At 39.1% G+C, this 16,102-nt stretch overlaps 1 protein-coding gene across 1 annotated transcript in view; it reads right to left on the minus strand.

The window, feature by feature from the left end:
- Positions 1 to 16,102, minus strand: part of cfap299 (cilia and flagella associated protein 299) — a 90,458-nt gene that overhangs the window by 15,609 nt on the left and 58,747 nt on the right. Inside the window, exon 4 of the mRNA XM_067440108.1 lies at positions 1,880 to 2,022. Within this exon, the coding sequence (XP_067296209.1) occupies positions 1,880 to 2,022 (143 nt within the window). The remainder of the gene's footprint in view (positions 1 to 1,879; positions 2,023 to 16,102) is intronic.

The following is a 16,102-nucleotide window of genomic DNA, read 5'->3' on the forward strand; positions in this document are numbered from 1 at the left end:
AGAAAGGAGTTTTTAGAGAAAAAAAAATGGTGAAGAGTTTGAAGTTATCATCATCTATGGTGCATAATATCATCCAAAGATTCAGAGAAACTGGAACGATCTCTGTGCATAAGGTTCAAGGCCGGGAAACCATACTGGATGCTTGTGATCTTCGGGCCCTTAGACAGCGCTGCATCACATACAGGAATGCTACTGTAATGGAAATCACAACATGGGCTCAGGAAAACTTCCTGAAAACATTGTCAGTGAACACAATACACTGTGCCATTCGCCAATGCCGGCTAAAACTCTATAGTGTTAAAAAGAAGCCATATCTAAACATGATCCAGAAGCGCAGGCATTTTCTCTGGGCCAAGGCTCATTTAAAATGGACTGTGGCAAAGTGGAAAACAATTCTGTGATCAGACAAAACAAAATGTAAAGTTCTTTTTGGAGAACTGGAACGTCATGTCATCCGGACTAAAGAGGACAAGGACAACCCAAGTTGTTATCAGCGCTCAGTTAAGAAGCCTGCATCTCTGATGGTATGGGGTTGCATGAGTGCGGGTGGCATAGGCAGCTTACACATCTGGAAAGGCACCATCAATGCTGAAAGGTATCTCCAAGTTCTAGAACAACATATCCTCCCATCCAGATGTTGTATCTTTCAGCAAAGACCTTGCATTTTTCAACATGACAATGCCAGATCACATACTGAATCAATTAAAACATCATGGCTGCGTAGAAGAAGGATCTTGGTGTTGAAATGGCCAGCCTGCAGTCCAGATCTTTCACCCATAGAAAATATTAGGAAGGAAGATGCAACAAAGAAAACCGATGACAGCTGAGCAACTAGAAGCCTGTATTAGACAAGAATGGGACAACATTCCTATTCCTAAACTTGAGCAATTTGTCTCCTCAGTCCCCAAACATTTGCAGACTTTTATAAAAAGAAGAAGGGATGCCATACAGAGGTAAACATGGCCTTGTCCCAACTTTGAGATGTGTTGATAACATGAAATTTAAAATTATACATTTTCTCAGTTTAAACATTTGATATGTCATCTGTGTTGTATTCTGAATAAAATATTGAAATTTGAAACTTCCACATCATTGCACTTAGTTTTTATTCACAATTTGTACAGTGTCCCAAACTTTTTCGGATTTATAGAAATTCTACCACAACACAGGAAGTTCCTGAGGCTCACTTTCGGGGGCAAATCTTACCAATATCGGGTTCTTCCATTCACCTAGCCTTGTCACCCTGCAAAATGTCTTTTTCACAAAATCTTGGGTTGAGGTTCAACATCAAAGAAAGCGTTCTCACTCCTGCCCAGAGGACAAGGTATTTAGGGGTTGTAAGTGAGCTGGTCACCATGAGGGAGACAGTCATGTCCGTATGGTGGCCGAGTCCCATACAACCTCTAAATATATGTAGAGTCCATCTTAAACACCCTGAGCAATATAAGGCTAGGTCAAGAAATGACTTTAAGGTTTACACATTGTGGGCTTTGTAACCTTTCTATGTGGCTTAGACCCCAGTTTCTCACCTTGGGTCCCACTCTAGTGCATGTTGTCGTTGCAAGATGCTAACGACAGACATATCCTGTACAGGCTGGGGTGCGGTCTTAGATAGCCATCATGCCCAAGGTATCTGGAGAGGTCATTATCTAGATTGGCATACTGATAGCTGTATTTCTGGCCCTGAAGTACTTTCTCCAGTAGTTAAATCACCAGGGTGGACTGCGTTCATGCCATCTGAACAGGCTAGCGCAGCAGGTACAGCTTTTGGGCTCCTGTTCCTGTCCCTCTGGGCAATTTACATCCTTGAGCATTTGAATGTTAAAACAATAGTCATCAGAAATCATCATGGATGGGTCAGTGTTATTAGTGGGCTTACCTTAAGTCAGTTGTTTTTGGCAAAAACCTTTTCTTTCCGCTGAAATATGGTTCAAAGTCTTCGGAGTTTAGTCGGTGGGAATAGTCTATATACCCAGATATTTCCTGTCCATGAGAATTTTGGTCCCTTATGAAAATGATGGACTGTAAGAAAAACAGGAGGACATACTGTGTAAATAATCTGGGGTGCAATATGCTATCCTGAGAAACTAGACAAAGGAGAGATATAAATCATTGCAATAGGGGCGATTCTGTTACAAATGCACCCTTAATAAAAATGGTGTATAAGTCTATACCATAAAGGACTGCTGATGTTCATTTTAGAATAGAGGACAGAAACACTGCACAGTTCAGTCAGCAGTTGTTTTGTCTGGATGGTAATGATGAAAGAATAACTCACAACCACATCTGCTGTGAAGAGGATCTTTGTTTTGGCTTGTCTGTTTACCTCTCAGCGACAGCAAGAGACAGAGTCACAATTCTTTTGTGAAATCATCCTTTTTGATAGCATTGTCAATGATTAGATCCCTGGCCATCTGTGGATTTCCCTTGCATGTGAAAAAAGTGAGATAAAAGTGAGATAACTAGCAGTGCAGACTTGAAAAGAAACGTTCCTCCTTTAGATGCTTTAAACAGATGCTATCGGGTTCACAGCTGGCCAGGGGCTGATCCAGCTACCTTATCTGTGGCTTTTGCACTCCCCCGTCAGTCTTGAAAAGAAATCATCAGGCAAAGGCGAGGAATTACAGTGGGCAGAACAAGGATTGGAGATCATCTTTCGATTGCAGAAGAGGAATCAAAACCCTCTAGCCCACAGTAATACAATGGTAGAAAGGTTTCCTTTCGCCCTCATAAGTCAACAGGCCAAGTGATAAAACAGATCTGACCGTTAACATCAGTTTCCCGTAGTTTAACAGAACAGGTGTTGTGCCTTCAATAAGTTATCTCTGTTAATGTATCTGATATTGAAGGAACAGCCTCTTATAAGCAAACATAATAAGCAAGCAAGACTATGGTAGTTATGGATGGGGGGGGGGGGGGGGGGGATTTGGGCATTTTTCCAATAGTCCCCCAACATTAGGTTTTGATACCATATTGGTTATTGATATTGATATTTAAATATCAATATCTTTTTTTTCTAAAAGAAATTAGTTTAGTTGACTAAAAAAAGTTTTTACTTTTATTTTTTTTTACATTATTTAGATAAATTATTTAGATTTAGTATACAATGCTGTCTTCAGTATCACAATAGTCTTCATAAATCATTATATTATGCTAAACAAGTAACATTTCTGATTTTCAATGTTAGAAATAGTACGGCTACTCAATTATTTCTGTGGAAACCATGATACATTTTTCAGGATTCAAAACAGACAGTCCAACAGAACAGCATTTATTTGAAATATTCAATTTTATGCATCCTTGCTGAATAGGACTAAAAAAAATCTTACCGACTCCAAACTCTTGAACAGTAGAGTAAATAGTATCCATTTTAATGAAAATAATTATCTTATCGTGTCTGCTAGCACCACACTAAGCTCAATCTTTTAAGAATGAACATTGGTCTGGGGAGTCTGCTCTTTGTTTTCTACTGCACAAGAGGTGTGATCAACGAGCATAAGTCAAATGACTCTGTATGCAATTGGATAGTCCTTCAGCCAATCAGACCACAAGAAGTGTTTTCAATGAGCATAATTCAAATTACTCTGTACTCAACTGGATAGTCCATCAACTAATCAGACCACAAGAGGCATTATCAACAAGCTTAATTCAAATGACTCAGTACTCAATTGGATAGTACTTTAACCAATCAGACGACAAGAGGCATGTTCAATGAGCATAATTCAAATGACCCAGTAAGCAATTGGATAGTCCTTCAACCAATTAGACCACAAGAGGCATGATCAACGGGCATCAGTCTATCGCCGACAAAAGTGCGCCAGGTGGATATGTAACAGAAGCAAGATAAATCAATGTTCAGGTTTTCAGCTTGAGCTGCAGAGTGAAATTAAATCGCCGGCAGATCAGGCTGGGTTTACCCAGTCTATTTCTTATCATATCAGCTTTTTGTAATGTTGCTGTATCTCTAAATAGAATTTTTTTTGTATTCAAAGTTAAAATTATTAATTTTGCAATCCATCTAAAACATATCCATGAACTGTACTGCATCTTCTAAAAGTACTGATTTGACAGTGTCAAATGTTTGAAGACACAAGAGCGGAACAAAAATAGACTAGCTTTTATCATGAGTCTGGCTGGTTCATGAGGATGTTTTCTCTGGTAGGATTTACCAATGACGCATTTCTTTTAGGACTCAGATGTGTGAGTCAGGGTGGTATGGTGGCACCCTCTCGAATGGATAACACTTTGAGTGGAAAGCAGGGCCTCTTGGTGCTCTTCGGCCTGGGAACAATCCTGCACTGTCAGGGAGGCTTGCAGGTGTCTGAGGGTGTCAGCTGGCCTCTGTTTATTATTGGTGGGTTGTGCTTTAGGAGGAATCCCAGGCCATCACTAACAACTGTGTAAATTTGTCGGGGTAATGAAAACATGACCTGGATGAGAGGAATGCTTGAGGTCGGAGTCCTTTTTTTTGGCAAGCTTACCCTTGTCCCTCTTTAGGTGTTCCTTGAGGGGGGGAGGGGGTTGCTTATTTGACTTGGACGTGACTTCACATAGAGGGGTTGTGTAATAGATGCAGCGGTGAGTCCAGATGTGCTGAGGTGTTCTGCTTCTGTTGGGATCAGCCAGAATCGCATTTGGCCTTTAGAAAACTGACTAACTAAGAGGGCCTGGAAGTACTCTACTTCAACTTCAAACAAAAATCCTCTTAACTGGCAACTCAATGTACATTTTTTTCTTTTCAGCCATCCACCTGCCATTATCCTAGTGCTAAGAATGCACAAATTAAATGTGTAAAGAAAAAAAAAAACATAATACATGAACATTAAATTGACTATTTTTATATTATATTATATATATATATATATATATATATATATATATATATATATATAATTGACTATATATATATATATATATATATTTTATATATATATATATATAGTCAATTTAATGTTCATGTATTGTTTTTTTTTTCTTTACACATTTAATTATATATATAAAATATTCAATTTACTGTTTAATTTACAATTTACATAAATATTCAATTTACTGTTCTACTTTTCATTTATGCTGTGGAAACAAATACATATACAATCTTAAAAATGAATACAAAAAAAATATCCACTAAAATCCACTTAATCCATAAAAATGATCCGTTGTTGGCAACCCCAAACACTTTTTAAATATGACATGCATGTCAGAACCTTTTCTTCTAAGAGTGTGTACATAAACGCACACATTTCCTGAGGAATTTTTCAAACCTGCTTTGAGAGAAGGCTGTTATTCTGACTAAAATAAAAACTAATGTTAAATTTTGCCAACATTCATAAGAAACTTTAGACTTTAAACGACAAGTTAATTAAGTAAAAATGTATAATGTGTTTGCTTGTTGAACAACTGAAGTGTTTAATTTTTAGTCAGCCTATATATTCGAAAATCAGTGTTTAAAATGAAACCCAATACAAGACAACACAGTGCAGCAACAACAAATGATTTAAACTTGCCGTTCATAATGTTTAACATCTTTAATGTCTTTGACAGACTTACTCTGTTAAAATGTATGCGATACGAATGAAAATAATCGAAAGATGCTGCTTCCTTTTTCTTATAATGACAGGGTGTGTCAGAAGACAGATGTCCTGGCACGAGGAACAAAAATGTACAGCTTAACCATACCGAAAGACGGGTTGCTCATTTTGGCAGCTGGACGTTCAAATCTGGATTTACTTTGAGAATTTTAAAATAGTTTGAAATATATTTAAATGAAGAAAGTGAGAGAAAGAAAAGAAAGTAATCAAGACTTGTTACCGACAGCAAATTCAAAGCAGGTGGTGGAACTATGACAGGACTTTTTGGGAAACACAGAAATAGGATTGTGTCAAGTTATGTGGTAGTGAGAAGAAAAGAACATACATAAAAAATACAAGAAAAAAATCCCCAAAAAGAAAAAAAGGAGGAAAGGACAAAATAAGGTTGTTTATACGGAGGTTGAAGAGGAGATGGGATTTAAGCAAATGTTTACTCATGTGCTTGGCCTTTCCAATCATAAACACATTGCTTGGGTGTTTGTGCAAGAAAATAAACAGAGCCAGCACAGGTGTCCTCTGGCCATCTACAAAACACCCACTCTGAGGACTGAGATGGGGCTCGACAACTGTGGACACTGCCAAGGGTGGAGGAAGTGATGTGGGCAATCAGTAGGGCAGGAAGCTGAGCAAATAGATTGCGTTGGACCAGAATTTGAACAAGTAGAGACCAAACCACAAAATATGTGGCTTTAAACATGGGTTCAAGATTTGGCTGGTTAGCAGCATGGGTAAGATAGCCCCTGCTGGTGAATGCCGTAACTACATTACATTATGGTGTAACTTTCTCAGTTGCGGCCATTGAAAATGAACCAGATTTTTTTTTCAAGCAACATATACATTGCAAATATTTTATTTAACAAAGTTATATGTTTTACCATTCAGTGACCATTATTGGGGGGCTCTAAAAAGTTTCTGAAATCATCACATTATGCATACTCATGGATTGTTAAGAAACCATGCACAAATTGAAGGAGGCACAACTTTGACCAAATAACTGCAACAGGTGGGAAACGTTTCAGATTGAGTAAAACCCATCAGAAGTTTACACTGATGAGGAAAGTCACTGTATCTACAGTCAAGGGAAAAGTGTCTTAAATTAAGTTATGCTCAGAATTACAGCTTCAAAAACTAGCACCTGGGGTCAACAAAAGTGGCAGCGCACAAATCAGTTGAGTTTAAGGTCTCTTTTGAGACTTCCTACACCAAAGTGACTCCACGCAGACAGCTTTCCCCAGCAGTGCTACTACTACAACTATTTTCCACATTCTTTTGGCTTCCATGTTACTTTTGGGAAAATTTAAGTTTATCTGAAACATGTGCAAAGCAGCACTGCCCTCAGGGACATAGACGTCCATATATGTGAACCTGTGAGAAACCTTTCCAAGTCTGACATTTATGGATTAAGTGCTCATCAATTTAATCAGACACTTTCTTTTTCCTAAGTCATAACATTTTATGTTTCTTACACATTGTGGGATACAGGTAAAAAGAAATCACAGGCCACAGACTACTTACATTTTCACAGTGTTCGGCTCCTTGAGTTTGAAGATCTTACTGTTTATTCGGTATAACTTTCAATGGGCTTACAAAAGCTTCCTCAGTCACAGTGTTTAACTTAACACACCCTATTCGAGAAGCCATTGAAAATGGCCAGAATCAGGCCAGGTTGTTTTTGTGAACCTGGATCCCTTTTGCAAACTAATGAAGAATTTTCTTTTGGCTACAGAGGAAAACAATATTGTGTGTAAACCCTGTCTTTATTACTGAAGGACACCACCTGCACAAGTGTATGAAGTGAAGCAAAGCAGAGGTGAACCAGAGGTGACCAAACATATGCAAAAAAGCTAAACCTTGACTAAAATGAAAAAGAGCATACTTTTCACTGGTGGTCTCATTAAAAAAAATGTATTTCGCAACTGACATTTGGCAAATAAACAACCGCTCGTCTGCATATTCCTCATTCAAATACTGCAGGGCTTCAGATTTGAGCTACCTAAGTGAACAACACACCCACAAATGCACTTTACAGTTCATTTACAAGGGAGTTACATCCCCCATTTAGATTAATCAGACGTTGTGGCAGAGAATAGGAGATGAACATCTACACATTGTCTATATATTGTCCTTACTGGTTCATAGTGCAAGTGACCGCAGCTACTTCTAGGATTTGTTAAGATGGAAACGCATATGAATATATGCCTGACACATGGTTTGTTTTCTTTATGACCTCCCCATTGATTTTTCAGAGGATGATGCTACACACTGGGCTCTGTATTTCTGAGGATTGCAGATAGGTAACCAGACCTTTGTTGAACATTTACTTAACAAATCACTTTTGTTAAACAAGGGCATGCAAACAGTAGCCGTGTTTAACACTGAGTTAAAATCTAATCCTTTTGTCCTGGACATCTGCTGGGCCATTGCAATGATTTCAACTTGGTACAATATTACAAGGTTTCCACTAGTGTTGAATCAAAGAACTGGGAGGAAAGTCTGACGCAATCGACCTCAAGATTTCTATGAATGGAGTAGAATGATAAATGAGTCACGTTACTAAAACCTAATGTTCTAGGGCTGAAACCACACTGACAGCTGCCATCTGTCCCCTGCCTGAAAGCAGCAGGAACTTCTGTGTAAAAATTAAGTTTGTTGAATTCTTCAGCTGGACATAAAAGGTGCCCACAAACAACTTTATTTTGGATTGCACTCCCTTCCTGTTATTTAAGAAGGATGTGTTAAACTGAGAGCAGAAAAAAATGAAGCTAATATAGCGTTGTTGGATTTAATTTAAACTAAATTATTTTGAAATATCTACCTTATATTTACTATTTAAATACCTGTCTTAGTAGGACATGAGACAAAGTGGTAACATTTCATAATACACTCTAAAAAAAATGGTGCTATATAGTACTAAAAGTGGTTATTTGGCTTGTAATCATAGGGGAACCACTTTAAGTGCTGTATAGCACCAAATCTTGGTGATTCAGTGGTTCTTCAGCAGTTCTTCTCAGTCATCTTCAGCAGGATGACTGAGGTGCTATAACAACGTTACCATATACAGAATCTGTTAAGACCCTTGAACCCAACCTAAGATGGTTCTTCGGGGTGGTAAAGGTGCTATATAGCACCACTGCCGTACAAAGAACATTTCAAGCCCCTTTAAAGGTTCATTACACGCCAAAGAACTACTGTTGGTGCCATTTAGCACCATTATTGAGGAAGAAATAAATGCGGTATGGCACCTCTTATGGGTTCTACATAGCACCATTTGACAAAGGTGCTGTAGAGCACCTTTAAAGATATGGTGCTATTTGGCACCAAAAGCAGTTCCCCTTTGATTACAAGGCAAGAACCACTGTTAGTGCCAAATAGCACCATTTTTTTTTAGAGTGTAAGGTTCCATTTGTTAACATTAGTTCTACAGCATTTATTAATCTTATTTAATGTACATTTCAACATTTCCTAAAAGATTTTTACAATTAAAAGATACCTGTTAATATTATTTAATGGACCTGAGCTAACATGAGATAATATAATTACAACTGTACTGTTCATTGTTATCTAACATTAACAAATATGTTAATATACTGTAACAAATGTACTGCTTTGTTAGTTAATGTTAGTTAATGCATTAACTAACATCAATGGAACATTTCAGTAAAGTGTTATCGATAAAGTTACATCCTAGAAAGAAATAATGAGAACGCAATAAAGAACTTCTTTACAACCGTGAATTGACAGAAAGCAGGGAGAGTTTAAATAATGCAATATTCTAAAATGTATATTTTACTTATTGGATGATTTTTGACTAATTTCCACACTGTACTTATGTATGTAATTATGTAATATATATGACGGAATCTTTTGTTATTTCATAGCACATTAGAAAGATATAGATGTTTCTCACAGTAAAACCTATAATTAAAGGACAACTCAGCGTTCGTGGCTCAACTCATCAAAACTTTTTTCCAAGATGACTGCTGATTGTATACGCATAATGTACTGTCTTTATAAACTGTCTTCTTATTAAACTGCTTGTACACTTACAAAGTTCTCAATGCTTCGGTTTGCATGTAGGGACCCTCATTATGCTACCGTGTTAGTGTGAGGCTATTTTGAGTCTTGTTAGTGGTCTTAACTAGCGATTTAATTTTACTTACTCTTTGCCACATAGACAAGCGTTAAAAGCTAATCTGATAAAACTATTTACATTTGATTTTCATGAAAACGCAACCCAGAGAACGATCTACACGGTAACCATGCGTTAATGGAATTGTCCTTTAAATGGCATTGCACCACCTGTGTTAAAAAAACAAACAAACACAGATAACATACACAATGTCCTCATAAAATTCAAAACTGCGTTGCCTACATCCTTTTTAACAATACAATGTACACATTTAATATAGTAAACACACAGTGCATCTTTTCTAGGCCTCATTCTTCAAAAGGAACTGTAGGCCAGGATAGACTTGTGTCTAAAGCATTGCAATCATAGTAATTACACAGTGCCTCTGGCCTAACCAAACTTACCCTCCTGTAATTAGGAGGACCAGTCCCAAATGCACCGTGATAACATTCCTGCCTCGCACAGAACGGTCTTCTGCACTGCAGACAACAGACTCAAATTCTCTTCTCAATACACAAGCAGGTTTGCATGTTTTATTTTCTTCTTCTGCATTTACCTGCTTACATATAATGCCACAGCCACAGGTGGTTTGACTCTCAGCAGTGATAGGGAAGCTGCTCATCATCATCATCTTCATCATCATCACTTCTGGCCACTTCAACCGTATATTATAACAGAGGTACATTATTCTCAGCCACTCTGAAAATAGAAAACATCAACTCTCTTTATCACAGATGAGATCTAATATCTCTGCTCAAGACAGTTCTTGGACACACTGATCAGACAGAAGTGTCATTACGAAATGCCATGGGAGGTGTTAAAAACAGCCCACACAGGTGCAGGCAGTTTTTTTTCCTAAGAGAGAGAGAGGAAGAGAGGGTGAGAAAAGAAAGAAAAGAAAACAGTAAGGGGTAGTAGGGTGTTGTACACTCTGCCTCTGTCAAAAACCCATGAGAAGCAATTATTTTCCTTTCTTCTTTTTCTTGGAAAATGCTTTGCTTTTCACTAAAGCAGGGTTTAACATGTTCATCAAAATCACACATTTTAATTGACTGCACGTCTGTTTGGAATAACCCAATGGATTATTCGAAATGTTTAAAAAAATATTCAGTCATAGCAAAACTGAAGAGAAAAAGGAAATAATGGCTGGTTAAGAAAATTTTAGAATCAGCAATTCATATATATATATATATATATATATATATATATATATATATATATATATATATATATATATATATATATATATATATATATATATACCAAGTGTTAACTTAATTACTGTCGAGCTCAGTGGTGGATAACTGCTTTCCTTTACTGATCGTGTCAAGTAATTCTTGCGATGGTTATACTGGATCCAAAATAATCCACGTGCTAGTTTTTTCCCCCCAATGTGGTTAAATTCATCCTTGATGTTCTTGAACGTAAATTACACAATAGTGATGAAATGGGGTTGGGTGTTGTGATATTTACTGTACTGTTAGAGGTTAAGGAATGCTTTTCATCTGCCCATTTGGGCCTGGGGGATTCATGTTGGGAATGCTAGGACTGCATTCACAGTGGTCAAGTAATTTAGCTGCAAGCAAAGATTATTACAAGCTATGTCACGGTTTAAGCCCTGTGTGATTACCCTAATCGCAGACTATGGCCACAGGGAAAATATAGGAAAATCTTCAGTAAATTTTTTCATTTATCTGTGCTGGGGGATATAATAAAGCAGAACCACATAATACAAACTGTTCACAGTTAACGTTCATAAAAAAATGTCAGTTCAACTTTTGACATAAGCAGTAACAGACAGTATATATATAAGTTCTAAAGAGCATTAAATATCTCATTATCAGTGGTCTTACACAGTATAACAGAAAGAAAGAAAGAAAGAAAGAAAGAAAGTAAGAAAGAAAGAAAGAAAGAAAGAAAGAAAGAAAGAAAGAAAGAAAGAAAGAAAGAAAGAAAGAAAGAAAGAAAGAAAGAAAGAAAGAAAGAAAGAAAGAAAGATTTGTTGATGCATGCAAAACAAATGATGCACAGCTTCAAAGCACTGGGTGGAGTGTTATGTGTAATTTCCACCCTAAAATGTTTATATCATTGTGATCTTAAGAAGGTTTTTTTTTAATCATCTTTTGTCAAGCATCATTAACATTATGATGAGAATAAGATATGAAGATCTGATAACAGTAAAACACATCTGAACTTGACTTCATTTTGAACTACATAAAAGAGCAAAGTAAAAAAAAAAAACTATTATTAAAACGTATTCTAAATAACTTGATAGTGGCTGCAATGGCCACAACAAGAACACATCCTTGTTTATTTTTCTATATTAAATATGTCTAACTGTTGTTCTAAGCTAAATAAAACTAAATAATATTTCAAGATCGTTCAATATTTAAGCTAATACGGCTTATGAACAGAATTACAGGTATGAAATTGTGTGTATATAAGCAAATGATAAAAAAAAACAAAAAACACCTGTAGGACAAATCTCTGTAGCTTCTGGTCAGTTTCTCTAAACATTCTCACAGTCAAACCTCAAATAAATATCCCTGTTTTCCTCTTATAAATGTTCAATTTGGAAAAAATGTGAAAAAATTCTCACTTTCCAACCCTGCTCTGAAAAAAAGCTTTTCATCTGCTGTTAAAAAGAAATATACAGCACGTGCCATGTATACCATGTTACAACATTGTTTTTTCAATAAATACTCATTTCGATTTATACAAATCATTTAATCAATTTTCAACAGTTTGAAGCTCAAATGACCACACCTGCTACAGTCTAAAATAATGTTACCTCAGGAATGTTTATGCTGCTATGATTTTCTCTCGAGCTTCACTTTGTCAAGCTGACACAACATTTGTCTACAGAATATCATTTTAAGTCAGAATAGCCTTGTGTTATTTTTCCTAAAAAAAAAAAAGTTTGGGATTATTTCATTGGAACCTGTTACAAAAAAAGTCAAGTCACTGTTATTTATATAGCGCTTTATACAATACATATCGTTTCAAACAGCTTTTGTGACAACAGGAAAAATGATGCCTTTTGGCTGTTGTTCAGCTGAAGTCAGTGTTGATTCAGTTCTGTTGTAAAGATCATAAATTATTAAAGGGGTGATGAATTGAGAAATCAACATTCCCTTGAGCTTTTGATATATCAAAGTTCACGGTAATATAAAAATATATTGTAAGTTTCAGAGCTGAAAACGTCCTTGTTAATCAAAGAAAAGCTTTTATAGACACCAGGCCCAGCAAACTATTGTGTGTGCATCTTTATGTCATCACGCGACGAAACACTCTCTACAGTGTGTCTAATTCAGTAGCCCCGACCATCGACTGATGGAGCTGCGAAGAATATAAAAAGATATTGCGCTATTCCTGGTTGTTGAAGAACACAGTCGCTGCATAAGCTTCCTTGGGATCCTAATAGGAATGTGTGGTTGAACTTTATTTTTAATGAAGTTCCAGCTCACGTGGGGAAGACATGTTCACTTCATTTCACTGCGGAATCGTTTGTAAACAAATCTCAGGTCGATGCTGGATTTGCAGACATATTGAAATTAAAACACAATGTTGTTTCTTTTATATTGAATTTGACAGGAGGAATGGTGTGAGTAAAACGTGTTTTTATATGTAATAGTATTGCATTGTTATTGTCACACGCTCACAGCCATCAGACACTCGTTCCAAATCACTAGCATTCTGATCACCTGTGCACCGTCACCAGTCATCATTACTTAAGCACTCCTCACCTTCACACTCACGGTCTGGTATTGGATCGATCCAACCTCGACTACCTGTCCATCATCGAAGCCCTCACCTGTAACCCTCTTCGTCTTCATCATCATCATCATCATCATCATCATCATCATCATCATCATCTTCACCATCATCATCGTCTTCACCTTCATCATCCTTTGTCTGAGTGTCACCACCCATCTATGTCACCACCCATCTAAGTATCACCTGTGTCCGTTACCTCTGTTAATAAACTTTGCACTTGCACTAATCCATCCTCGTCTGTGTCTGACAGAAGACCAGACCAAATGCAGACCACTTCACCACGCTGGTTCATGCTGTACGGTCCTCACTGGTTCACGACACTCCCTCCACTGCTACTCAAGTTAGCGTGTCATCACCTGCACCACTGGCACCCGTTACTTCGTCAGCTGCCTGCGGAAGTACCATGGCCAGATCAGCGACCTACAGCGGCACGGCGGAGCTTTGCAACGGGTTTCTCTTGCAATGTTCCCTGAATATGGAAGCGAACTCCCATCTGTTCCACAGCGAGAGAGGCTGGGTGGCATTTATCATCTCATTACTCTCAGGCCGAGCCCTACAGTGGGCACAGTCGCTATGGGAAGCGAATGCCCCTGTCATTGGCTCAACCACCGCCTTCTGCACTCATCTAAAAGAGGTATTTGGTCAACAAACTCCCGAATTATCTGTCCATGATCAACTGTTTTCTATTCGCCAAGGCAAACGAGAGACAACGAGTTCCTATGCATTGCGCTTCAGCACGCTGGCCTGTATGAGCGGATGGAATGAATCAGCTCTCGTCACCACCTTTCACCGTGGCCTCCTCGCTGAAGTCAAGCAACTTTTTGTGGTCTACGAGGACACTATGGGCTTGGAGGCCCTCATCCAGAAAACCATCCGCGTATCTCAACGGTTATCTGCCTGTGGCCTCTCCTCACCCGCTGTCGATCCTCTGCCCACTCAAACATCTGTCGCACTTCCAGCACCTGAACCCATGCAGATCGACATATACCATCTCACCACCACAGAATGCCAACGCAAGATTTCACAACATCTGTGCCTGTATTGTGGGGGAGATGGACATGGCATTATGACCTGCCCCGTGCAACCCACTTGGCCAGCGGTGAGTACCATCCAATTACCTCCTTTAACGCCAAACCTTACCAAGATGCCAGTATTCGTTTGTAATTCTCACTCATCTGTTGCAGCACAAGCCCTCATTGACTCCGGGTCAGCGGGAAACATCATCAGTCAGCAAACCCTCGAAAAGCTAACCACCCAACGTCAACGTTGTCCTGTCGAAGTCAGAATCACCACCATTCAGGGAAAACCACTGGGCCAAGGTCCTGTCCGCCATTTCTCCCCCACACTGACACTACGCGTTGGTCATCTGCATGAGGAAACCATCACGTTCATTGTGCTGGAGGAGTCAACCGCGGACATCATCCTGTGACGCCCCTGGCTTATATTACACCAGCCGCATATCCATAGGTCCACCGGCGAGATCCTGCAATGGGGTGAGAACTGCTTTGATCGTTGTATTCATCGTCCTCACTGAAAAGGTTCATCATCATCGTCAATTCCTTCATCTTTACCTGGTGGAGGCTTGCGGCTGTGTATCGACTACCGTCACCTCAATTCTCAGACCTTCAAATTTAGTTATCCTCTTCCTCTGGTCCCATCAGCCCTAGAACAGCTCCGTGGGGCCACCATCTTCTCCAAGCTCAATCTCAGAAGTATCTACAACCTCATTCGCATTAGCAAGGGAGACGAGTGGAAGACAGCCTTCATCACTCTCTCAGGTCACTATGAATATCGGGTGATGCCGTATGGGCTGTCCAACTCACCCTCAGTCTTCCAAAATTACATGAATGAGGAATTTCGTGAATTCTTAAACAAGTTCGTCATCATCTATATCGACGATATCCTCATCTATTCTAGTGACCTGAGGGAGAAGGAAGAGCATGTCTGTCCAGTCCTGCAAAAGCTCAGAGACCATCACCTTTATCTCAAGCTCGAGAAGTGTAAGTTCCACGTCTCCACTGTCCAGTTTCTTGGGTGCATCATAGACAACAATGGAGTCAAGATGGACCAGAGGAAGGTGGACACCATAACCCATTGGCCACAGCCCACTACCATCAAGGAGCTGCAGCGCTTCCTGGGATTCGCCAACTTCTACTGTCGCTTCATAAAGAATTACAGCCTGCTCAGCTCCTCACTCACCTCTCTGCTTCAAAACCGGCCCAAGTCTCTGTCCTGGACTCCATTGGCCACAGAGGCCTTCCAACAGCTAAAGAACGCCTTCCAGTCTGCTCCGATCCTGGTCCATCCCAACTCTCATCTTCCGTTTATCGTCGAAGTGGACGCATCATCGACCATGGTTGGAGCGGTTCTGTCTCAGCAGCAGGGGACAGCCTCACGACTCCATCCATGTGCCTTCTTCTCCAAGAAGCTATCCCCGGCGGAGCAGAATTACGACATCGGCAACCGGGAGCTCCTGGCGATCAATCTCGCCCTGGAGGAATGGAGACACTGGCTGGAGGGAGCAGAACATCCTTTTGAAGTCATCACCGACCATTGTAACCTAGAATACCTACGTGACGCCAAACGGCTGAATCATCCTCAGGCCCGC

Source organism: Pseudorasbora parva, chromosome 3 (genome assembly GCF_024679245.1).
Source record: "Pseudorasbora parva isolate DD20220531a chromosome 3, ASM2467924v1, whole genome shotgun sequence".
NCBI lineage: Eukaryota > Metazoa > Chordata > Actinopteri > Cypriniformes > Gobionidae > Pseudorasbora > Pseudorasbora parva.